General features: G+C 38.5%; 7 protein-coding genes and 2 non-coding genes across 10 annotated transcripts; all 9 read left to right on the top strand.

Annotated features, from left to right (window-relative positions):
• On the top strand, positions 501-3,822 carry LOC104736163 (T-complex protein 1 subunit beta). The gene is made up of 11 exons (XM_010456098.2): positions 501-706; positions 798-854; positions 960-1,025; positions 1,123-1,234; positions 1,347-1,475; positions 1,579-1,650; positions 1,816-1,931; positions 2,148-2,224; positions 2,471-2,956; positions 3,044-3,359; positions 3,455-3,822. Exons 1-11 carry the CDS (start codon positions 701-703, stop codon positions 3,599-3,601), a joined length of 1,584 nt encoding a protein of 527 aa, XP_010454400.1. The 5' UTR covers positions 501-700; the 3' UTR covers positions 3,602-3,822.
• Positions 4,253-8,996, top strand: LOC109128295 (uncharacterized mitochondrial protein AtMg00810-like). 2 transcript variants are annotated; one of them, XM_019234377.1, is made up of 2 exons: positions 4,253-5,214; positions 5,451-8,996. In XM_019234377.1, the coding sequence occupies exon 2, from the start codon at positions 7,186-7,188 to the stop codon at positions 8,218-8,220; it is 1,035 nt and encodes a 344-aa protein (XP_019089922.1). In that variant the 5' UTR covers positions 4,253-5,214; positions 5,451-7,185; the 3' UTR covers positions 8,221-8,996. The 2 variants fall into 2 exon arrangements, with proteins under 2 accessions (XP_019089922.1, XP_019089923.1); XM_019234378.1 differs by having other exon boundaries at positions 4,288-5,214; positions 5,451-5,732.
• Positions 9,523-10,407, top strand: LOC104736162 (E3 ubiquitin-protein ligase RHA1B-like). Its single transcript, XM_010456096.2, has one exon. It carries the CDS (start codon positions 9,666-9,668, stop codon positions 10,197-10,199), a length of 534 nt encoding a protein of 177 aa, XP_010454398.1. The 5' UTR covers positions 9,523-9,665; the 3' UTR covers positions 10,200-10,407.
• LOC104736161 lies at positions 10,816-12,099 on the top strand. The gene has a single exon (XM_010456095.2). It carries the CDS (start codon positions 10,977-10,979, stop codon positions 11,787-11,789), a length of 813 nt encoding a protein of 270 aa, XP_010454397.1. The 5' UTR covers positions 10,816-10,976; the 3' UTR covers positions 11,790-12,099.
• Positions 12,259-14,405, top strand: LOC104736160 (glucan endo-1,3-beta-glucosidase 5-like). The gene is made up of 2 exons (XM_010456094.1): positions 12,259-13,039; positions 13,110-14,405. Exons 1-2 carry the CDS (start codon positions 12,687-12,689, stop codon positions 14,269-14,271), a joined length of 1,515 nt encoding a protein of 504 aa, XP_010454396.1. The 5' UTR covers positions 12,259-12,686; the 3' UTR covers positions 14,272-14,405.
• On the top strand, positions 14,929-17,123 carry LOC104736158 (probable pectinesterase/pectinesterase inhibitor 54). Its single transcript, XM_010456093.1, has 3 exons — positions 14,929-15,297; positions 15,618-16,205; positions 16,291-17,123. Exons 1-3 carry the CDS (start codon positions 14,967-14,969, stop codon positions 16,986-16,988), a joined length of 1,617 nt encoding a protein of 538 aa, XP_010454395.1. The 5' UTR covers positions 14,929-14,966; the 3' UTR covers positions 16,989-17,123.
• TRNAC-GCA lies at positions 17,131-17,202 on the top strand. The gene has a single exon. It is a non-coding gene; the product is annotated as a tRNA-Cys (tRNA).
• Positions 20,000-20,071, top strand: TRNAC-GCA. The gene has a single exon. It is a non-coding gene; the product is annotated as a tRNA-Cys (tRNA).
• On the top strand, positions 20,547-22,918 carry LOC104736157 (DNA repair protein RAD51 homolog 1). Its single transcript, XM_010456092.2, has 9 exons — positions 20,547-20,743; positions 21,158-21,302; positions 21,393-21,503; positions 21,578-21,669; positions 21,802-21,896; positions 21,978-22,091; positions 22,180-22,309; positions 22,406-22,527; positions 22,608-22,918. The coding sequence occupies exons 1-9, from the start codon at positions 20,648-20,650 to the stop codon at positions 22,729-22,731; spliced, it is 1,029 nt and encodes a 342-aa protein (XP_010454394.1). The 5' UTR covers positions 20,547-20,647; the 3' UTR covers positions 22,732-22,918.

The raw sequence follows: 25,274 nt of genomic DNA, 5'->3' as shown, positions 1-25,274 counted from the left end.
CTCAGAACGTGTCTAGTGGTTGAGACATGAATTTTTAAAAAATGATATTATCTTGAGAACTGAGACTTGAGTTCTATTGGGCTCAAAAAGAAATGTTGGGCTTACCTGCTAAGCCTTTTAAGATGTGGACTAGATATAGTCCCCAAAACAAGACCCTGGCATCTTTAGTTTTTCTTTTCTTTAGCACACAAAGAACCCAATTGCAGAGAACAATTAATTTATGATTTATCAGAGCATATTAATAATCCAGTGGTTTGTATGTTACGCTAAATCATCGCCAAAATTCAAGTTTGTGTAATGTATTTAGGGAAATATTTGTGAAAAAAAAAAAAAAAAATGATTAATCACAAAAGCAAATAATCGCGTACAAAACGCAACTGCTGTAACAATAATTTTTTTAATCTGAGCTTTATTTTTTAACCAAGGGTAGTAGAGAAATCTAGAAGAAGTGAGGGTAGTTTGGTCATTGGGCTTTTTCATTTAGGGTTCCGAAAGATCTGGGTTTTGGCACTCTCTCCCTCATTTCTTCTACTCGAGCTTCTCTTTTAAAAAGGCTTGTTCTTCTACTCGAGATCCTTTAGGCTTGTTCGTTCTTCGTGAACGACCCTCGCTTTTATACAGTCCTGATCCCAGATTCGTCGACTTCAGAGGAGATCTCCGATACTGAAGCAGCCTCCTTCTTCTTCCTCCGCTCTTCCCGATGCCGGTAATGATACGCTGTCGTCGCTTTCATTACTGTTTTTTTTGCATTCCCTTGGCTCTTTACGCAGCCATTAACTTCGCTATTTCGTGTGTAGATCGATAAGATCTTCAAAGATGATGCTAGTGAAGAGAAGGGAGAACGTGCTAGGATGGTGAGTTTTTTTTGTTTATTACTGTCATTGAGGAATTAGGGTTTTTCAGATTCACTTCTCACTGTTTATTTAATCTGATTTACTTCTTTTGTTGCTCTCTCTTAGGCATCATTTGTTGGTGCAATGGCTATCAGTGATCTGGTTAAGTCTACTTTAGGGCCAAAGGGCATGGTAACTTCCGATCTCTAGATATATGAAAAGGTTCTAATTTTAAACTTTCAAATTCGTTTCGACTGATTGTGGTTTGGATCTTATTGTTGTTCTTTAGGATAAAATCTTACAATCTACTGGTAGAGGTCATGCGGTTACTGTTACTAACGATGGTGCTACTATTCTCAAGTCACTTCACATAGACAACCCTGCAGCTAAAGTTCTTGTTGGTATGTATGCTTTTCTCCTGCAACATTGTTACTGGAAGTTTTGGGCTTGGTCTTTATTTTCTTTTTGGTGGGTTTTTTCTCACACTTCTTGTATCTGGTTTTGATGTTTCAGACATCTCTAAAGTACAAGATGATGAGGTTGGTGATGGGACTACTTCTGTTGTTGTCTTGGCCGGCGAGCTTCTGAGGGAAGCTGAAAAGCTTGTTGCTTCTAAAATTCACCCTATGACAATCATAGCAGGTAAGCATCTGGCTCTTTTAAGTGTAAAGATGACAATGTTTTATCAGCTCCTTGTTTCATTAGGACGATGATGTCTAATCTTTTTCATTTTCTGGATTCTTAGGTTACAGAATGGCTTCCGAATGTGCTCGCAATGCTTTACTCAAAAGAGTCATTGATAATAAGGAAAATGCAGGTAATCACTATATAGATGGTTAGACGTTGTTATTGTTGGTATAAGTATCGCATTCTCTTGTTTGTGTGATGGCTTCGGTGTTGGATTCAAGCAGTTCCTTCTTTTACTGTTAACCTTTTTAAAATCTTACTATTACTTACATTATTGTGCTTTGTGATAATGCAGAGAAGTTTAGGTCAGACTTGCTGAAGATTGCGATGACTACGTTATGTTCCAAAATTCTTTCACAGGACAAGGAACATTTTGCAGAAATGGCCGTGGATGCTGTTTTCAGGCTAAAGGTATCATCTCTGCCTCCTTTTAAAATCTGTCAGCATTTCGTTCCTTCCTTCTATTTCTCTGGAATTTATGTGCAATGAAAGAAGAGCTTTCTTTGACGAATGTCATGTAGTAAAGCTAGTCTCATTTCACCACTAGTTTCTTTCCTGTAGATGCATGTTTTCGTTTTGAGGTGCTAAATGATTTCTTCTGACATTTTGGTGTTGTTGTTCAAATAGGGAAGCACAAACTTGGAAGCTATCCAGATCATCAAAAAACCTGGAGGGTCCCTGAAAGATTCCTTTTTGGATGAAGGGTAAGACAACACTTTTGCCTTTGACTCCTGTTTGAAATCTGTTTCTGTATGCTATTGATCTCTGTTTACTATTCATCTGTTCAGGATATCTCGTGTTTCATTCTCTTCTTCATAGCTTGTGCAGCTTAATTTTATATGTATAGTCTTATATTAGAATGTTGAACGGCATCATGTAGTGTTGCGTCCCTGCCTTTGTGCATCCAGTATTTTTGTCTCTGATATCTCAACTTTAATTTATGCGTATAGGTTTATTCTTGACAAGAAGATAGGAATTGGGCAGCCAAAGCGTATAGAGAATGCAAAGATCTTGGTAGCAAATACTGCTATGGACACTGATAAAGTGAAAATTTACGGTGCACGTGTCCGTGTGGATTCCATGACCAAGGTTGCTGAGATTGAAGGGGCTGAGAAGGAAAAGATGAAAGACAAGGTGAAGAAGATCATTGCCCATGGTATCAACTGCTTTGTTAACAGGCAGTTGATCTACAATTTCCCTGAGGAACTCTTCGCAGATGCTGGTATACTTGCTATTGAGCATGCTGACTTTGAGGGGATAGAGAGCCTTGGTTTGGTTACTGGTGGCGAAATCGCATCAACTTTTGACAACCCCGAGTCTGTTAAGCTTGGGCACTGCAAACTCATCGAAGAAATTATGATTGGTGAAGACAAGTTGATCCATTTCTCTGGTTGTGAAATGGGCCAAGCTTGTTCAATTGTCCTAAGGGGAGCTAGGTATACATTTTCTACTCCCATTACTTGAAAAACTTCGTCTCTAGTTCAACAATTTTTATGTGGTTTTTCTTTTTTCTGTTTTTGCAGTCACCATGTTCTAGACGAGGCTGAAAGATCACTCCATGATGCACTATGTGTACTCTCCCAAACAGTAAATGACACTAGAGTGTTGCTTGGAGGTGGATGGCCAGAGATGGTTATGGCAAAGGAAGTGGATGAGCTTGCAAGGAAAACTGCTGGCAAAAAATCGCATGCCATTGAAGCTTTCTCACGGGCTCTAGTGGCTATTCCAACAACAATCGCTGACAACGCTGGTTTAGACAGCGCCGAATTGGTAGCTCAGCTTCGTGCAGAGCACCACAATGATGGATGCAATGCCGGAATCGATGTCATCTCTGGATCTGTAAGTAAACTCTATAAGCATTAGGATCGGGCATAGATTGTGGTAGGTTAGACTAGAGCTGAATTGTGATGATGATGATGATTGATTCTTTACAGGTAGGAGATATGGAAGAGAGAGGAATCTATGAAGCATTCAAAGTGAAGCAAGCGGTTCTGCTTTCTGCAACAGAAGCATCAGAGATGATACTGCGAGTGGATGAGATCATTACATGTGCTCCTAGGAGGAGAGAAGACAGGATGTGAAACCAACCCAACACATGAAGATGGTGGGACCGAGATTTCATGATATCATATCATCCGGTGATGCTGTTCAATGTCATAGCTTTGTGTTTTCATTTCTTAAAACTTTTAGTGTTTGGCTCTGTAAACTCATCTTTTTGTTTTGTTTCTTTATATAACCCTGTTTTGATTTTGGATTTAGACTTTTAAGAAATCTCCAAGGTTAACTTGTTTTGGTAGGGTCATTTAAATTCTAATATATTTTAGCAGGAGAATGGATCAGTAAAAATTGAAGGGCTACGTAAACAAAGTCTCAAGTTATATAACTACCACAAAATCTGGAATGATACAATGTATTGTTCAAATTGTTGTGTAGGAATGATCGACTTGTATAAAAAAATATCTTTAAAAATATGGAGACATCACCTACAACGTTGAGGTGGTTTTGCGTTGTAAAGGTTTGGTCAACCGACCAAACCACACTATAAAAGGAAAGCAGATCAATAACATGGGACCTTACAATCGCAAGCTTTAATTGTAGCGTCGCCTTTATCAATTGTCTTACCAGAAAAGTATGTTTGGTTTTCGATTTTGTAGTTTTATACTAGATGATTTGATTTGAATCGCAGAAATTTTCATGGTTTCATTTCTTTTACCAAAACAGTTAAAAGTTACAACAACCAAAAAAAGGTGCACCAATTTATCCAATTATTTAATGGATATGCATAAACTATAGTACATGTAAAATCAATAGAAGAAATATTACATGTAAAATCAATAAAATCAATAGATCTGGAGTCTCGTAAAACTCTGAATCTACGGTACTTTGGCTCCAGATCTGTTCCGTTCATCTTTTAAAACCGGAGGTACTTCGCGTGATGTCTGGTTACGTGTAGAAAATCAGTTTCGCAACAACAAAGAGGCGAGGGCGATCCAGCTAGACAATGAGCTTCGTAATCAGGTAATTGGGGATCGATCCATTAAAGAGTATTGTCAGAAAATAAAATCTCTTTCAGACTTACTCTCCAATGTTGATGCCCCGGTGACTGAACGAACCATGGTGACGTACTTGCTCAATGGTCTCGATGAGAAGTTTGATTACATTATCAATGTAATCAAACACAAAGAACCCTTTCCATCATTTGAGACTGTAAAATCGATGCTGTACCTTGAAGAATCACGCCTCAAAAGAGCACAAAGACTAACTGCGAAACATTCAGATCACTCATCCTCCACAACGGCTCTCACGGCGACAACAACAACAGAACCAGACACTCGCTCATTCAACCACCCTAGTAATCGTTCACAGTTCAACAGCAACAACAGAGGAAATCGCAAAAACAGAGGTTCAAGAGGAGGTGGTCGAAATAACTTTCAGTCTAGACCCAATTTTCCCAACTGGGCCACACCTCCATTCAGGCAAGGCCCATTCCCATCTTGGCCCAACTACTATGGTCAATGGCCTCAGCAACCGTACCGACCGTCGTTCCCAACACCGCATCCCCCACAGTCGCACCAGCAGGCACATCTGATGGAGCTTCAGCCTGCTGCTCCGATAACTGAAATGCTTGCTGATCCAACAGCCTATCCGTGGATTATGGATTCGGGGGCAACGGCACATCTCTCCTCCACAACAGGTAATCTCCACTCTATGTCTAACCATAGCATCAATCAATCGGTCATAGTGGGTAATGGTTCCAAAATTCCAGTAACTTGTGTAAGATCTTCTCACATCAAAAGCCTGTCCCGACCTCTTTCCCTAAACAATGTCCTTGTTACACCCCAAATAGTTAAGAATTTGATATCTGTTCGAAAATTTACAACAGATAATTGGTGTATTGTTGATTTTGATCCATTTGGTTTCTCTGTGAAGGATCTTCCAACACGGAGAACTCTTCTCCGTTGTGATAGCCTTGGTGACCTCTACACTCTTCCAGCCTCATTCAATAAAACACCACCTCAATCAACTGCTCTCCTAGCTTCCACTCCTTCTCTTTGGCATAAACGATTGGCTCACACTAATAATGCTTTTCTTGATTCTGTTTTTTCAAACTCTTTGGGTATTTGTAATAAGCACAAGCCTTCTCAAACTTGTGAACCTTGCTATTTGGGCAAACAAATAAAGTTACCATTCGAATCTTCAAATACTTTTGTTTCCAAAGCTTTTGAAATAATACACTCTGATGTTTGGACATCTCCTGTTCCAAGCATTAGTGGAATCAAATATTATGTGTTGTTTCTTGATCATTTCACACCTTATCTGTGGGTCTATCCTCTTCGCCGAAAAAGTGATGTTTTCTCTAAATTCATTCACTTCACCTCACTGATTAAAACTCAATTCAATGCTCACATTCAAGCTTTTCAATGTGACAATGGTGGAGAGTATAACAACCATCAATTCCATAAATTCTTTGATTCCAATGGAATCAAGGTTCGTTTCTCCTGTCCTCACACCTCCCAGCAAAATGGAAAATCGGAAAGGATGATCAGAACAATAAACAATGCCATTAGAGCTCTTCTTTTTCAGGCTCGCCTAGCACCTAGCTATTGGGTTGAGGCCTTAAATGTGGTTGTTCATGTTTTGAACATCCTTCCATCAAAATCGATACAAAATAAAATCCCTTTTGCTCTGCTGTTCAACAAACCTCCTTCCTACAATCATCTTAGAGTTTTTGGCTGTTTATGCTTCCCAAATCTCAATCATTCAAATCTTCCTAAACTCTCACCAAGAATAACACCATGTTTGTTTCTTGGATATCCAACCCAACACAAAGGGTATCGCTGCTTGAATTTGAAAAACCAAAAAAATTATTATCTCACGACATGTTCACTTTGTCGAAGATACATTCCCAGTAACTGATCGCTCCCTACCTAAAACTCCAACATATACATTTCTGGATGCTGATGCAGAAACACCACCACTCTTCAAACAAATTCTCGAAAAACCAAACTCTTTACCAACTGCACCAACATTACCAAACACCATCCCTACGTCCACTCTTCCACCTGTTCCAAGTCACTCCATGACCACTCGGTCAAAATCTGGCATCACTAAACAAAAACAAGTGCTTTCTCTTCTAACCACATCTAAATCACCCCTTCCAAAAGGTCATAACCAAGCACTACTGGATCCAAATTGGAATCCAGCTATGACTGATGAATATGGTGCTATGATAGATACTAAGAGTTGGAATTTGGTACCTAGACCTCCAAAGGTCAATAATGTGAAATCAATGTGGCTTTCAGGCATAAATACGATGCAGATGGGATTTTGACAAGACATAAAGCAAGGTTGGTTGCAAATGGCAAGTCTCAAGAGCATGGTGTCGACTACACAGAAACATTTAGTCCAATGGTCAAACCAGCAACGATAAGAGCAGTTCTTGATGTGGGTGTTGCCTTAAACTGGCCAATGCATCAGCTAGATGTCAAAAATGCTTTCCTGCAAGGTGACTTAAAGGAAACAGTCTATATGCATCAGCCCCCAGGTTTTGTAAGCAAAGAGTTTCCAAATCATGTCTGCAAACTTCAAAAAGCAATATATGGCTTAAAACAAGCTCCAAGAGAATTCTCGATTAACTACGCTTCTGGTCAAACTGGATTTTGTCATGAGCAAAGCAGACAACTCGTTATTCGTTTATAAACGAGGTCCAGAAATGGCTTACATACTCGTATATGTCGATGACATAATGCTCACTGCATCCACTGTTCCACTTATGCAGAAAATTATTGATCGCTTGAAATATGAGTTTCCAATGTCAGATTTGGGCAAGCTTCGACATTTTCTGGGAATCAAGGTCGATTACAACACGAAAGGTATGTTTCTAAGTCAACATGCTTATGCAAAGGACATCATTAAAAGAGCAGGCATGGCTGAATGTAAATCTTGTGCTACACTGGTGGATCTGCAATCCAAACTCTCGGCAACAACAGAGGGTGATCCAATCACTGATCCAACAACTTATAGAAGTCTCGCAGGAGCTCTACAATACCTCACATTCACCATACCAGATATAGCTTATGTTGTTCATCAAATTTGTCTATATATGCATGATCCATGGGTTCCTCATATGAATGCTCTCAAACGAATTATTCGGTATCTGCAAGGTTCAGTGAAACATGTTCTACAACTAGTTCGGGGAAATATTACTTCTCTCACTGCATACACCGATGCGGACTGGACAGGTTGTCCGAACACACATCGATCAACATCCGGTTATTGTGTTTTTCTAGGTTCAAACCTTGTCTCATGGTCAGCAAAAAGACAACAAACGGTCTCACGTTCAAGCTCAGAGGCTGAATATAAAGGCATGGCAAATGTGGTGGCTGAACTAACATGGTTGCGCAATCTCATGCGTGAGCTTCATCTCCCTCTGCATAAAGCATCTATAGTCTACTGTGATAACATTGGCTCTGTCTACTTAGCGACGAATCCGGTGCAGCATCAACGCACCAAACATATCGAACTAGATATTCATTTCGTTCGTGAAAAGATAGCGATTGGCGAAGTCAAGGTCGTACATGTCCCATGTTCTCTCCAATATGCCGATATCTTCACAAAAGGTTTATCAACATGTCTATTCCAAGAGTTTCGAACCAGTCTAACCATCCAAGAACCGGAAGCTTCAACTGCGGGAGGGTGATAGAATATAGGGATATTCGGTTACAACTACTTACCTATTGTTGTATATATTCTGTTTCATATATCCTAGATGATAGGAATATCTCTGTAACTAATTTAGCTTTTATAAAGCCGTGTAAATCAATGAACAAGGCAAGGGAGATTACAGATCTTTCAACAACAAGATCCTCGGGTCGGTTGGCATGTATGTCATCCTAGTTTTTTTTTAAATGTGGCGTCCCAAAGCTGTTCAAGATTTTATGACAATCTCTGACACACTCTGTTTTTGCGGCTGTCGAAGAACATTTGTTTGCGTTGAGATCAAGACAGAGCAATGCATTTTCCTTAACGAGTGTAAGGTGAGATAGAGCTATATCAAATGGAGAAACCACTCTCAAAAACAGACAACAAAAGCAAAAGACCAATGGGATTGATCTACATCTACTTTTTGTGGAAATTGATCCATATCATTTCATTAGAAGAAAAAAGAAGGTATTACATAAGCGCGAGTATAAAATATAATTAAAACCATGCCCGGTCAATAATCACGTAAGGTTGATGATAAAAAATTGTCCCTGCGTATGGGTCAAAAGCCAGAAATGACGCCATAACACAATCAAGTTAAGCATAAATTAGGAAATGTTTACAGTCATTATCTCATCTTTATGGTCATCAAATGGTCATCTCCCATTAAAAACCAAGATAACAAAGATATAAAATAATGTTTCTCTTTGTGGGGTGTGCTTTGGTAAAAGAAATAAGCAAAAAAAAAAAGTTGTGACACGAACGGCACAAAAATAAACTTAGGCTCTCGTCATTTACCCTCATTCATATCAATATCATATAGTCTTTTAACTTTTTTAACGAAATTGCAAATTTTCACACAACTCTATAATTAACTTTAAGAAATTAGCAAAATTTGTCCCCTCACTCGTTCCACACACGGCATAATTGTAAGAATCTTTTCTTTTAAACTTTCACAAAATGACCCCTATATTTTTAGATCCGGATCTTTACAGTATCTCCAACTTCAATTATTCAAAATTATTTGAATGATTCGTGTTAAACTAATCAAAGAAAAGAATCTTATACTATTATTATCTCCCCTATTACATTTTAAACATATCTTTAACGTTCTATAATTAAAGCGAATCGAAAACTTGACACCTATTTTATAAAATATAAAAAACCTCCAAGCAACTTGAAGTTAAAATAAAATAAAATTATGTAATTAAAAATTAAAGACAGCACTAATTTATTTTTATTTTTTTAAAGTTAAAGTAAAGTAAAGCAACCATCATCATCAGTCATCATGCATCAGCCTAGCAGCTTTATTCCTCTATTAAAAATCGAATCTCATTCTCCATTTTTCCTCCCCCCTTCTCTCTCTCTCTCTCTCGCTCACTCACACACACACACCTCAGCAAAACTTGTTCTTCTTCTTCTTCTTTCAAAAAATCTAACACAATGAGCTTCTTCATCGAAGAATCTGGTCTCATAGTCACTCAACTCCTCTACAAAATGGCTGTTCTCATCACCGTCCTCAGATGGATCTTCGCATGGATCTTACGCTACCGATCCAGATCTAGATCCACCGCTTCTTCTTCTCCCTCTTGTCCCGCGATTTCGTCACAGGCAATCAAAGAAAGCCTCTCCGTGACGACGTTCCGTGACGCGGCCGAGAGATCTCCGGCGATGATCAACGATACATGCGCTGTTTGTCTCGGAGATCTGGAAGACGGAGACGAGGTTAGAGAGCTGAGGAATTGTAGCCATATGTTTCACCGCGAGTGTATCGACCGGTGGTTGGATTACGTATGTTGCGGAGGAGGAGATGAGAATAACGAAGGTGAGGAAGATAACCACCGGACGTGCCCTCTTTGTAGAACTCCGCTTCTTGCTGCTAATACGACGTCGTGTGGTGATTGGCCTACTAAGAACGAACCTAGCTGGGCTGTTGAACGTCTTCTTTACCTCTTCGGAGATGATCTTCTCGTTTGATTTTTACAACTTTTATTTTCCTTTTTTCAATTTTTATTTGATTTTATTTTATTTTATTTAGTGGGATCGATTTTGATCTATAGAAATTTACGTAGTTGTCAATTTTTGTAAATTGGGTGGGGGGGATATAATGGTTAAATCTAGGAAATATAATAAAGATTTAATATCAATTTTATCTTAAACCTCTGATCAGAGATTTCTGATTTCATTAGTTTGATTTGATGATGATGCTATCTCGACCAGTTTCGAACCTAAAGACATCAAAGAACAGTGTAGAGGTTGCGTTCTTATATTAATTTCATCAGTGTTCATTACAATTCAATAAATTCATATACATAAATTATATGAATCACTTGCTGCTAGTTGCTAGAAAACCTAGTGGCTAGTGACGTGAGATTATTATATCTTATTAGGCTCGTTTGAACCTACATAATAATTGTATAAAATATAAATGTTGAGCTTTGTGATGTTTACTTCAATAGAGAGTTGGGTTTTACGATTTTAATAACAAAAACCATATCATAATCGTTGCTCATAAAATACTTGTGAAATATTGTCAACAAAAAAAAAAATACTTGTGAAAATTATACATATTGACCTAAAAAAACCAAAACCAAAAAAAAAAGAAGATGATGGGGGAAGCAAATGAAGCACAGTCGTTTTGATGAGGCTCGGGTTAGGTCGGCTAAAAAAATTCGCTTTTTCTAATTTGGGGGTTTCAATTACATAGAGGAGGAGAGAGACTTGTTCGTTTCCAAACAATATAATCTTGTTCCGATGGCAGCGATACAGATGCTCGATCAGGTTGATGATTCCGCTGATTCACTGATGCAATCCGTACGCGAGGTCCAAACCAAGATGGCTCTGCTTCACTCCACGGTTGGCGACTTACTCACTTCCATGTCGGAGACCCTAAATTCCATGGCGGAGATGAAGGAAGCACTTCTTCACCAACCCACAGCTCCGACACCGTCTGAATCGAAAGTTACGGTGAATCAGGACCTCCCTGTAGCACCAGCACCAGCACCTCCACCACCGACGAAACAATCGACCGCGCCGGTGGATAACTCAGTCAAAGAGCACCCGTTGTCTCGCTACATTAAACTGAAGAAGACCAAGATCGAGATGCCAGTCTTCGAAGGAGGTCCCAATGTTAATTCGTGGCTTTTCAGATCCGAACGATACTTCGAGTTCGGTAACTTCACGGACGCGGAGAAGATCCGATTAGCTTATATGAGTGTGGAAGGTCAAGCTTTGTGTTGGTTTAAGCTTGAGGAACGTGAGCCTTTTCTAGATTGGAACGATTTCAAAGTTAGGGTTTTAGAGAGGTTTGGGGATCCCATATCTCCTATGGAACGTTTACTCTCTCTCAAACAAGATGAATCTGTGATACGTTATCTTGGTGAGTTCGAGGATCTCTCCACGCAATGTTCTGGTCTCCCTGATTCTGTTCTTGAGGCTGTGTTCATCAAAGGGCTTAAGAAGGAGATTCAGGACATGCTCCGTATGTTTCAACCAAAGGGGTTGAGTGATATCATCATGATGGCTCGTAGAGTGGAGAATAGTCCTTTTTGCCGTGTTATGAAATGAAATGAACCCACCCACCACTTACGGATTCTGAGTTTTAAGATCTGTGTCTTCGTTAAAAGAACTACAACCAGTTAGATTCTTACCCTCTTTTGGTGCTCTTTGAGGCTTGTCTTCTTCTGTGAATCGGTAAGCTCACTCTGTTAGATTCTCTTGTAGTCATCTTCTAGGCTCTAGCATTGAGTGTTATGTTGGGTTGGTTTGTTGTTTGAAGATGGTTTCCATGTATTCATTCATACAATTGCAACCTACAAATCAGTGTTTTTTTATCTAATCTTGATGGCTCCCACTAGTCATTACTTTCTTCTTTCAAGATCTTGTTTCTTTTGGGGTATCTTAATAGGTATGTTTTGTGGTATCTTGGTTGAATCGGAAAATGTCTTTACAATGATATACCATTTGTGAAATCTCAAGGTTAAGGACTTGCGATCATATAATATAATTTGGGAGATTCCATCGGATTAATTAAAAAGATTGTAAACTTTCTTCTAAATATTCTCTGAGAAAGTAACCACAAAGGTTGTCTCCATCATACACACTCCATCCCTTTCTTCTTCCCTCTCCCTCTTATTATTAGCATCAAGGATTACTCATTATGTGTAAGTGACAATATTTATGTTTTAATATGTTTGTTTTTGGTACAAAATAGCTAAGACATGTTGAATAGTAGAATTCTCTTGCTTGGATGGTTTAAATTGAGGTTTATCTCCAATGGAATCATGTTCCTTTTTGAAGCACCATCACAAAAATACCTTTCCTTTCCCCTCTTTCTTCCATATACCCACCTTCTCCAGACTACCTACATCTGTACCTCTGTATATAATGCACAAACATAAAACATAAATTCTCATTAGAGACCCCACACTGTGGTTCAAAATCTTCCAATCTCACACTTGAGACATGGGTCGTCATGATACATACCAAAAAATCATCCTTTTTTGTCTATCTTTATTGTTATATCACAACATATTGAAGAATGTGGACGGCTTGGCATGTAACTGGGGGACACAAGCTAGCCATCCTCTGCCACCAAACATAGTGGTGAAGCTCCTTAGGGAAAACGGGTTCAACAAGGTTAAACTTTTTGAAGCTGACCCTGGTGCACTCAGAGCTCTTGGTAAATCCGGTATCCAAGTCATGGTCGGTATCCCCAATGATCTCTTGGCAACTATGGCATCCACTGTCGCCAACGCAGAGCTATGGGTTCAGCAAAACGTCTCTCAGTACATCTCTTTATATGGAACTGACATAAGGTAAATTGCATTGCACTTGTATAGCTAAAAACACACATGCCCAAGTTCTAAAGCTTTAATGGTTGGACAGATATGTAGCCGTGGGGAATGAACCATTCTTGAAGACATACAAGGACAGATTCATCCGTTCAACATACCCGGCGCTACAGAACGTTCAAGCAGCTCTGGTGAAAGCTGGTCTTGGCAGGCAAGTCAAAGTAACTGTGCCTCTTAACGCCGACGTTTACGAATCCGGCGACGGTCTTCCTTCCTCCGGCGATTTCCGATCTGACATCAAAACCCTTATGGTCTCCATCGTTAGGTTCCTAGCTGATTCCGTCTCACCAATCACCTTCAACATCTACCCTTTCCTCTCTCTCAACGCCGATCCAAATTTCCCGCGCGAATACGCCTTCTTCCCAAACGGATCAAGTAATGGCGGAGCTAAGCCCGTCGTCGACGGTTCAATCTCTTACACTAACGTCTTCGACGCAAATTTCGATACTTTAGTCTCGGCGCTTGAGAAAAACGGATTCGACGCGAACAAGATCGAGATCATCGTCGGAGAAGTCGGATGGCCAACCGACGGCGATCAGAACGCGAACCCGGGGATGGCTCAGAGATTCAACCAAGGGTTACTGAATCGTATACTTCATGGACAAGGAACGCCTCGTCGGAGAACAGCACCGGAGGTTTACATATTTTCGTTAGTAGACGAAGACGCTAAGAGCATTGATCCCGGAAAATTCGAAAGACACTGGGGAATATTCTCTTATGACGGCGCCGTTAAGTATCCTCTGAGTCTAGGTAACGGACGTCAGTTGGCTCCCGCTAAAGGTGTTCGTTACCAGGCACGTGAGTGGTGCGTGCTCTCTTATCAAGCTGCGGGGAACGCTGGTGCCGTGTTGGCAACGTCTGCTTCGTACGCGTGTCAGAACGCTGACTGCACATCGCTCGGGCCGGGCTCCTCATGCGCGGCACTAGACCCTGCGGCGAATGCTTCTTATGCGTTTAATATGTATTTTCAGAAAATGGATCATCGTCGTGGCTCGTGTGATTTTAACAATCTTGGGGTTCTTACTAAGATTGATCCGTCGAGTGGTTCGTGTAGGTTTCCTATAGAAATCGATACGAGTAGGCACGAGATGTTGAAGCCGCCGCCTAGGAAATCCGCTGCACCCGAAGCAAATTGGTCGATGGTGGTAGCGGTTGCTGCGGGGATGGTAATCGGATGGACCGTCTTCTTTACTTGATCCTTGGAGGGTTTCTCATTTCGTTTGTACATTTTCTCACGATTGTTTTCATTCTTTTTCTTACATCTTGTAAATACTATGGTCGATCATTGGACATATAATTAGTCTTTCATAGAACGTCTGTGATTTAAGTACATTATCTGCGATGTCTTTGATAAACCTCAAACGGATTTGAGTCAAAACCGTATCAAGTGTAGAAGCTTCTTTTAAATAGTTGAGCAACCAAAAGACAAAAAGGTATATATGACCACCCATTTTCAGATAAGGGAACTAGTAGCAGTTATTATGTCACTCTTCCGTAGGATTTGACTTATTCTGTAGAGTTGTTGCAATTAACAAAGTTGGGTTACATGATGATTTTTTTCATATATACCACAGTATCTTCTTAGTTTACCAATTAGAACTGATCGAGTTGTCCAACCAAAACTTTTTGAATTATTCCAAAGTAACCAATATAAAATAAACAGAAAGAAATAGAAAGCTGTGAGAGTTAAATTATCCTATCGAAGCCACTCAAGTCCCAAGCCACTCTATGAAAAAATGGTAGACCGCTAAACTAACTCACCAGACACTCAACCCATCAGCTAAAACTCACTTATAAATCAATGCTAATCTCTACTTCATTTGATATTATAAACTTTCCCCTATAAAGTAACCTATAAAATAATTTAAACATTTTTGTTTTGAACTAAGAAATGGGTATTGTAGATATTGCTCTGTTTTGGGTATTTTTGGTCCATGCCCTTCTCCTCGTTAAAGCCTCGTCAAGAGAAATGCCATTTGCATACCAAAATGAATTGCAAAGGCATTGTAGCTCCACAAAGTACAGTTCACTTTGTGTCCAAAACTTACGAGAGTTTCGACATGGGTCTATTGATCAAGGTCTCGACTTTGTGTCTTTTCTTGTTAACAAGACTATTTCTGACTCCAATATGCTACTTCCTCCTCTTTCCTCTTCTATGAGTTCATCCCAACTCGTTTCTCTGGAAGTTTCCGATGATACGTTGCCTTCGACTTTGGTCTCAGGTACACAACATTTCTTCATTAATTGTCAACGTCTTATGTTTAGTTGAACCAAATCTAAATGTTGCGATAGAGGAATTATCGAAACACGTCATTCCTTATTGCTTTAACTTAATATTTTTAATCTCTATATTATTATTGGGGGAAAATTTTGGGTATGTATGAATATCATCTACATAGTAACAAAAAGAAAATCCATTCATAAAGTAGTTAAAATATTTCTCTATCATCTCCACCGAGATACCTAATAATTTTGACAAACTAATCATGCAAGTGCAAAGTCTCGGTACATACAATCAAGAACATTTTTGTAAATGTTACAGATTATTGTGAACGGCTCTTGAATATGTCCACAAGACGACTTGGACAAGCCATGGAAGCTCTCAACGGCTCATCAAGAAAGCGTCACAGAAAACACGACGTACAAACATGGCTCTCTGCCGCCATGACTTTCCAACAAGCTTGCAAAGACTCCATCCTTGACTTCGGTGACTCCTCCTCTGCCTCCATCAGCCACATAACACAGAAGATGGATCACCTCTCCCGGCTTGTCAGCAACTCCTTGGCCCTTGTCGACACAATCATGCATAATCCAAAGCCAAAGACAGAGTCAACCGCTCTTCCCCGATGGGTCACTGCCGGCGAACGAAGACTACTAGTAGGTAGAGCAAGAGCACACGTGGTAGTCTCCAAAGACGGATCCGGAGATTACCGTACGGTGATGGAGGCTGTCACGGCTGCCCATGGACGTGGCAGGTTCATTATTTACGTGAAAAGAGGGGTTTACAAAGAGAAAGTAAGTATCCATAAACATGAGATTACTTTGATAGGAGAAGGCAAAGACCAGACGGTGATTGTCGGTGATGATAGCTTCGCCGGAGGAACTTCTGTGCCGGACACGGCTACTATGAGTCAGTACATACATTCATTTATAAACATAAACTGTTTACATAACAGAACTTGATTGTTTGATACTAAAAAATGCAATTTTTGCAGCCGTTACGGGTGACGGATTCATCGCACGAGATATCGGAATCAAGAACACGGCAGGGCCAAGAGGACAACAAGCCATAGCATTAAGCATCACATCAGACCAGTCAGTGTTATACCGATGTAGCATCTCCGGTTATCAAGACACACTCTATGCAGCTGCGCTACGTCAGTTCTATAGAGAATGCGATATTTACGGAACCATAGATTTCATATTCGGAAACGCGGCTGCGGTTTTCCAAAGCTGCAACATATTCATGCGTCGTCCTCATGGTGTCAAGGCCATTAACGTTATTCTTGCTAACGGGAGGACAGACCAGCGTCAAAACTCAGGATTCGCCCTCCATAGTTGTAGGATCCGGACGGATTCAGATCTTTCTCCCGTGAAACATAGGTATAGCTCATACTTAGGACGGCCGTGGAAGATGTATTCGAGGGCTGTAGTGATAGAGTCGTATATTGACGAAGCGATAGCCGAGGAAGGATGGGTCGGGTGGTTAAACTCAGGAGACGAGGTACTAAAGACATTGTACTTTGGAGAGTTCAAGAACTATGGTCCGAGAGCTAGAGTTTCCAAGAGGGTTACGTGGCAAGGGTTTCACTTGATTGGGTTTGAAGAGGCCAGTTACTTTAGCGTCGGTAAATTCATTGATGGTGTTAATTGGTTGCCTTCTACGGGTGTTAGTTTCACTTCTGGGATTTAGTGAAAAAAGAAAACGAAAAGGAGAAGAAGAAGACGCTATGAATAGTAGAGATAACATCGATTCAGTTTTATGGTCATGAATGTAAGACTTTATACCAAACAAATGTAAGAATTTATACTAAATATTCTTTCAATGCAGACATGGGTCCATAGCTCAGTGGTAGAGCAATTGACTGCAGATCAATAGGTCACCGGTTCGAACCCGGTTGGGCCCTTATTTTTTTATATATTTACCAAAATAATTTTTCTTTTATAAGAGTGAGTTTGCGTGTCTGTATTTTTTTTTTCTAGGGCAAACTCTTATAAGTTAGATACGTAGCATTTGGCGTCTGGTTGTCACCCAATCTTTAACTTTGAGGTTTTAGCTGGCAATTTGTATTTTTCATCATGAAAAAATGTTGGCAATGTTGTTTGTATTTACACCATTTAAGGAAATGTTGTTTGTATGTAAAACAAAATATTGTAGTGTCATGGTTTAATTGGTTTGTAATAATTGTTTTCGGTAATTTGTTTTTTTCACAATAAAAATGTGTTATATATATATTTTTTTTTGGGGGGGGGGGGGTTTGTTAGATATTTGATTAATATAATTTTTCCCAATTTGGAAGCATGAATTGTAATTTTAATTCTGACACTTTCCTTCTATATGGATTACGAACAATTTATATGATTCATTTTTGGTATAATATAAGTTATTTTGACGGAAATATATATATATATATTCCATTTGTATATTCAGTCTAGATGACGGTTCATTTTTCAGTTCAAATTTATACTAGATAATTTATCACTTTAAACTTTAAAGTTAAAAAACTAACACACTACAAGAAAACAGCTTAAAACCGACAGGCATATCTGTCAGTTAGCCGTCGGAAACACCCATTACCGACAAAAAACAGACAGAAACGTCTGTCGGATCTAGATTGTCGAAAAAATTATTCTGTCAGAAATCCGTCGGTTATTTCTGACGGATTTCCGACAGAAGTTTAACTGACGGATTTTTGACGGACATTTTACCGACGGATTTCCGACAGTCGTTTTACTGACGGATTTCTGACGGCTAACGGTTCAGAAATTTCTCGTTATACCGACAGATTATATATATAATTTTTTTAAAAAATTTAAAATTTTAGAAAAATAAAATTAGCATAATTATAAAAATTTAATTAAATACTAAATCACCTAAATGCTTAAATATTTAAATTCAGAAGTTTAAAAGTTTTAGAAAATATATTATAAAAACCCAAAACAAGAAATTGTTAAAAAACTAAAAATTGTTCCAAAAAAAACAATATATACTTAACAATATTATAAATTCATAATATACATTATATACTTAATTGAAAATAAATAAAAGACAAATTAATAAAATGTATAAAATCAATACTTAAAAGCAAAATTAATAAAATGTATAAAATCAATACTTAAAAATATTAGAAACCATAGTAAAAAATAATCAAAATATATCAAAAAAATATAAAATGTATAAAAACTAAACAAATATATCAAAACCAAACCATCAAATCCAATAAAACCCAAGTCTAACAAATCTAACACACATCTCTTACAAACCAATTCATCAAATCAATAACACCCAAATAGAACAAACTATCAAACCTAACAAATCTATCTTATTCCTAAGAAATCTAAGAGAACTAAGCAAATCTTTAAAAAGATAAAAAGAGAACTTATCTTCTTGAAGTTGGAGAGAGTGGTAGGAAAGGCTTGCCAGATTGGAAGGAAGTAATTGTTGGAGGTTATACATATTTGGAGAGAGGATTTGAGAAAGATTTTGAGAAAAATAAAAAAAATATGGGGAGAAGAAGATGAGAAAAATAAAAGCAATCTGGGAGAAGAAGATGAAGTGCTTTGGTAATATCGAGAGTACTGACGGAATAACCGACGGATAGCTCGTCATTTATGATTAAAAATTTTCATTTCCCGCGTCTCAATTTTTTTTCTGTATATGGCTCACGGACGAAAATTTTGATATCTGTCGGTTTTTCGTCGGTAATTTCTGACAGATTACCGATGGATATCGAAATTTTGTCAATATTATATTTGTCGGTTTTTTGTCGGTTATTTCTGACGGATTACCGACAAATTACTGACGGATTTAAGATTAAAACTCTTAACTTCATAATTTTTATTAACAAATATGCATTTATTATATATTATATACTAACCATAAAATTATTTGTGAAAATAAACATCTATATGATTAAATTAGAGAAAAAAAATTTCAAAGACAAATAGCAAATACTTACCTATAAGATGTAATACCGCACCATAAGTATTTTAAGTTAAACAACCTATTTTCTATAAAAACACAAATTTTGAAGAATGTAGTTTAAAAGAAGAGTAGTTAGTCATTGAAAACTCATCTTTTATACAAAGCTTATAAAAAAAGTGCATTATGGAGCTAAGTTAGGAAGATTTTACACTATCTACATGTAAATCGTCAGTGATCCGTCGGTTATTTCTGACGGATTACCGACGGATAAAAAAAACAGACCAAATTTTGACACACTCGACGAAAATTTAATATCCGTCAGTTTTCCATCGGTTATTTCTGACGGATTACCGACAGATTAAAAAAACACTGACCAAAATTTGACACACGCGAAGAAAATTAGATATCTGTCAGTAATCCGTCAGAAAAACTAACGGATTACCGACGGATTTTGTCCGTCAGTAATTTTCTGACGAATAACCGACAAACTAATCTTCTATCAAATATTCGTCAGTAAACCGTCGGTAATTACCGACAGATTAGTGCCGTCAATAAATCCGTCAGGTATCGCCTTATTTTCTTGTAGTGACAATCCATTTTTTTTTGCATTTATAATATAATAGAAAATGAAAATCATTTTTAGTTGCCATGGTTTAATTTGTTTGTGATATGTTTTTGGTAATTTGTATGATTACTAGATAATTGACTTGACTATGCTAAAACTTATAATAATTAATAAAATAAATCAGTTAAAACTTTTGAGTTTATTAAAGCAATATGGGTCCTTAGCTCAGTGGTAGAGCAATTGACTGCAGATCAATAGGTCACCGGTTCGATCCCGGTTGGGCCCTTTTTTTTTGCATTTTTTTCCAAGATGAAGAACAAAGTATAGCATCATTTTCTTGTATTTTATCTCTTTTTGAAAATAAAAGTGATACTTTTTAGAAGTTAAGGTTTATTTTTTTGTAATATTTTTTTGCTTCAATTAGTGATAACTTAAATGTCATTTGGGTGGCGACAAATATTGTGTTTCCAAACGTTAATTTATCGTATTTATATTAAAAACTAATTTAAAATGATATGAAAAAAAAATTAGATAAATTTTGACATTATTATCATTTAAAATTTTATACATCTTGTTTAGTATTTTGTCAAACTTAAACTTAATATGGGCCAAATCCGTTTGGGCTTTTTAAGAGCCCGATACGAGCATTGGCTAAGAAGAAGCTAACCCAAAGGTCCCAAACACAACCGAGACTTGTCGAAGAAGCCTTTGCCCCACTCAATCGTCTTGTATAATTTTCGTTGTGGTTGTGGCGCTTCTTTCAATTCATTTTCAGTTTCGCCAGTTCCCTCCACTCGCAAAGCTCTCTTATTTTGCTCTCTCGCATTCTCTGGGTTCCCCGAATCTGTTCTGATTGAGAGCGATGACGACAATGGAGCAGCGTAGAAACCAGAACGTTGTCCAACAACAAGACGACGAAGAGATACAGCACGGTCCTTTCCCCGTCGAACAGCTTCAGGTTCAATTTATTCCAGATTTTATAATTTCTCGTGGAAATTTACCTTCGCGGTTCATAAGCTTCACTAGATCTTGCGTTAATCGAAATGGGTTCGGCTTGAATTCGCTAAAGATCTCTGCTTTTTTTTTTCTACCCTGTGTTCGTTTTCGCGATGTGAAAGAAATGTGAATATTGAGCGAGAATTGGGTTTCGCTACGATCTGTAGAGCAAAAACTGTTTTAGGGTTCCGATAAAGTTGACCTTTTTGGGGGGGTTTTAGCCTCCATTCTTGTTGTGACTCCTATGCGATATAAACCTCTCAATTCGTTTAATTTGTGTTCATAAAGGGAGATGAATTCGGGGTTTTTTTGTTATTCTGGTTAGAGTCTTTTGTGTTGTTTGCTGTTTCATCTCTTTAATCCTGCAAAACTTCAGGCGGCAGGTATAGCTTCTGTTGATGTAAAGAAGCTTAGGGATGCTGGTCTCTGTACTGTTGAAGGTGTTGCCTATACTCCAAGGAAGGATCTCTTGCAGATTAAAGGAATCAGTGATGCCAAGGTTGACAAAATCGTAGAAGCAGGTATGTCACTTTAAATGAATTTGCTTTACTTCCCTCTTTGGTAGTTTTAGAGTTTTATGTGTTTCTTATTTGTGTTTTCTTCTGTGACAGCTTCAAAGCTTGTTCCTCTGGGTTTCACTAGTGCGAGCCAGCTTCATGCCCAGAGACAGGAGATCATCCAGATTACATCTGGATCAAGGGAGCTTGACAAAGTTCTTGAAGGTTGGTTCTGATTTTCAGTGCATCTCTAAACAGCGTTTTGCTATTTTGATCTTACTTTGCTGTATTCTCAACAGGAGGAATTGAAACTGGATCCATCACTGAGTTATATGGTGAGTTCCGCTCTGGAAAGACTCAGTTGTGCCATACGCTGTGTGTAACTTGTCAAGTAAGAACCCTTTTTCTGAACTTACTATTTAGCTATTGTTGCTTATTTAGCAATAATGATCTTGAATTTCTTCTTACACTTTCACAAAACTGAGAAAGATATTCACATTAAGGTTTACGTTTAAATGATTAGCTTCCCATGGATCAAGGAGGTGGAGAGGGGAAAGCGATGTACATTGATGCCGAGGGAACATTCAGGCCACAAAGACTCTTACAGATAGCTGACAGGTATGTTTCTTTGTAACACACGTTCATGATGGGGTTCTTGAGACAGAATAATCTGGATATAAGCAAAGCAAAATGTTGCAGGTTTGGACTAAATGGAGCTGATGTACTTGAAAATGTTGCCTATGCAAGAGCGTATAATACTGATCATCAGTCGAGACTTTTGCTTGAAGCAGCATCAATGATGATTGAAACAAGGTGTGCTAAGTTTATTTTGGTGTTCAGTTCCATTATGTCTACCACGAGAGTGCTAAATTTGAAAGTTACGTTGACCGTTTTGGCACAGGTTTGCTCTCATGATTGTCGATAGTGCTACCGCTCTCTACAGGACAGATTTCTCTGGAAGGGGAGAGCTTTCGGCTCGACAAATGCATCTTGCAAAGTTCTTGAGAAGTCTTCAGAAGTTAGCAGATGAGGTGAACATTCAGTAATACTACTACCAACTGTTTTCTTTCCAGAATTTCTCTGAGACACCATCCTGAAGTATTCTCTCTTATGTTTAATGGCTCTAGTTTGGTGTGGCTGTTGTTATAACAAACCAAGTAGTTGCGCAAGTAGATGGTTCAGCTCTTTTTGCTGGTCCCCAATTTAAGCCAATTGGTGGGAATATCATGGCTCATGCCACCACAACAAGGTCTGTAATGTTTGCAAATTTGATGAATTCTTGTTTATTGTTTTTTAGAGTCCATTGGCAAAAATGTGTTTGTTATACAGGCTGGCGTTGAGGAAAGGAAGAGCAGAGGAGAGAATCTGTAAAGTGATAAGCTCGCCATGCTTGCCAGAAGCGGAAGCTCGATTTCAAATATCTACAGAAGGTGTAACAGATTGCAAGGATTGAAGGTTTTGGTCACACAGTGCCTCGCTTCTCTGTCTTTTGTGTTTTGCAAATCCTTCACTTGTAATGATGTCAAAGAACCATTTTCTGTCGATCATTGTGTAAGCATACAAGTAGAGCAGTGATGTAGCAAAAGAGCTTTTGTAAGTAGGTTTTTCGGGTAATGAAAGTTGCTACCTTTTTTGTTTCACACAGCCTCGTTGATATACTTTCATTTTAAAAAATTACCGTGTGAACAGTCAATGTTTTAGTCAATAGAATTTTATCAATAATAGAAAAATTCGATTACTCACATTGACAAGATCGTAATCGAATAAATAGTTTCCTTTAATATAGTTTTTAAAAAATAAATTATAACAATATTTCATGCAAATTCAAAAAAAGAAACAAATACCGCTAGTCCGAAATACACATTGAAAAAGATCGTAATCGAATGTAAAGTTTCCTTTAATATAGATAAACTTGTCATAATTAGTTAATGCCTTTTGACCCCAACAAAATGGGCTGGTGTACGTTGTGTAGTCTTTTGTCTTGGTCAAAGTCTCAAAGACCTTGTATGTTATTCTTTTCCTCTAGAACATACATGTTCGAAAACAGCGAACACATACATGATGCATGCACAAAATCCATGAATTAGGTAATATATTTGTGTACTAAAAAAATCATAACCATACATGATGTATAAATACTAATTAAGAACAATGTCGACGTATAGACAAACAAGTACAACACAACACGAATTATATAAACACTACACGATGAGCAAGAACAACAAAAGACCGTTTGTATCCATCTTAATAGTGATGATAGTGATCTTATCAATTTCTCAAAACACGAAAGGTGATACTGATATCGGGCTCGCTCCAATGTCAGAGAAAGGGTTGTTGCCAAATCCAGCACTTTGTATAGCAGACGCCAGAAAATCTCCTGACTGTATAAAAGCGGTAAAACATGGCCGTTTTAATGCTATTAAGAAAGAGTGTTGCATCGTCCTACTTGGTCTTCCGGAAGACTGTTTGGGTCTGTTATTTCCTATGCGTTTCATCTTCCGTCTTGTGCTTAAGGTTACATGTCTATTATTGGGCATTAAATTACCTCTTTAGTAATCCTTTGTAATTTTATTTTCTATGTAACAACAATAATTCAGGAGCTTTTCACTTCTTTAAATCCTTTGGATTTCGAGGATAGTCTAGCTGAGATTGGTACATTAGTGAGTCAGGCCACAAATGATTCTTTAACTCGGCAAGTTACTGAGACGGAGATTAAACAAGCACTCTTTATGATGTATCCGGATAAGGTCCTGGGCCCGGATGGTATGACGGCACTATTTTACCAGAAAGCTTGGAACACGGTTAAAGCGGATTTGGTCTTATTGGTTAACTCTTTTCTCCAGGAAGGGGTCTTTGATAAACGGTTGAATGAGACAAATATTTGCCTTATTCCGAAGGTGGATAAACCAACCAGAATGTCCGAGTTACGTCCGATCAGTTTATGCAATGTTGGGTATAAAATTATTTCCAAGATTTTATGTCAACGACTTCGTACTTTCCTTCCAGAACTGGTTTCCGAAACACAGTCGGCGTTTGTGGCTGGGCGTTATATCTCGGATAATATCTTGATAGCACAGGAAATGTTTCATGGCCTCCGTACTAACCCTTCCTGTAAAGGGAAGTTTATGGCTATTAAGACGGATATGAGTAAGGCTTATGATAGGGTGGAATGGACTTTTGTTGAGGAACTCCTCCGACGGTTTGGTTTATGTGAGAAATGGATTTCATGGATAATGTGGTGTGTGTCATCGGTTAAGTATAAGGTTTTAATTAATGGTCGCCCTCACGGGGCTATTGTTCCTCATAGGGGTTTCCGACAAGGAGATCCCTTGTCGCCTTACCTTTTTATTTTGTGTACGGAAGTGCTTATCGCTCATTTTCGGAAAGCGGAACAGGCAAAGCTACTCACTGGTATTAGGATTTCCACTGCTAGCCCTCCTATTTCGCATTTGTTATTTGCGGATGATAGCTTGTTCTTTTGTCGGGCTACAAAGGAGCAATGTGAGGTGGTCTTGAGGATTCTCAAGCAATATGAGCGAGTTTCTGGTCAACAAATAAACTTTCAGAAGTCTTCAGTCCAGTTTGGACACACGGTGGATGCGGATCTTAGGGAGGAATTAAAGGGAGTTTTGGGTATAACAAATTTGGGTGGGATGAGTTCTTATTTGGGAATCCCGGAAAGTTTAGGTGGGTCCAAGACAAAAAAAAATTTGTTTGTCCAGGATAAGTTGCAAGCACGGGCAAGTGGGTGGCCGGCAAGATTACTCTCCAAAGGGGGGAAAGAGGTGATGATAAATTCGGTAGCTACGGCAGTCCCCACCTTTGTGATGTCGTGTTTTCGTCTTCCAAAGACGGTCACGAGGAAACTGACAAGCGCCATTTCAAATTTTTGGTGGAGTTCGTCTGGCCAGTCACGGGGACTACACTGGATTGCCTGGGATAAGCTCTGTTTCAGCAAAGATGCTGGGGGGGGGGGGGTTGGCTTTCGGTATTTGG

Source organism: Camelina sativa, chromosome 13, assembly GCF_000633955.1.
Source record: "Camelina sativa cultivar DH55 chromosome 13, Cs, whole genome shotgun sequence".
Lineage (NCBI taxonomy): Eukaryota > Viridiplantae > Streptophyta > Magnoliopsida > Brassicales > Brassicaceae > Camelina > Camelina sativa.
Note: the sequence above shows the minus strand (reverse complement) of the source record. Positions and strands in the feature narration are given on the sequence as shown.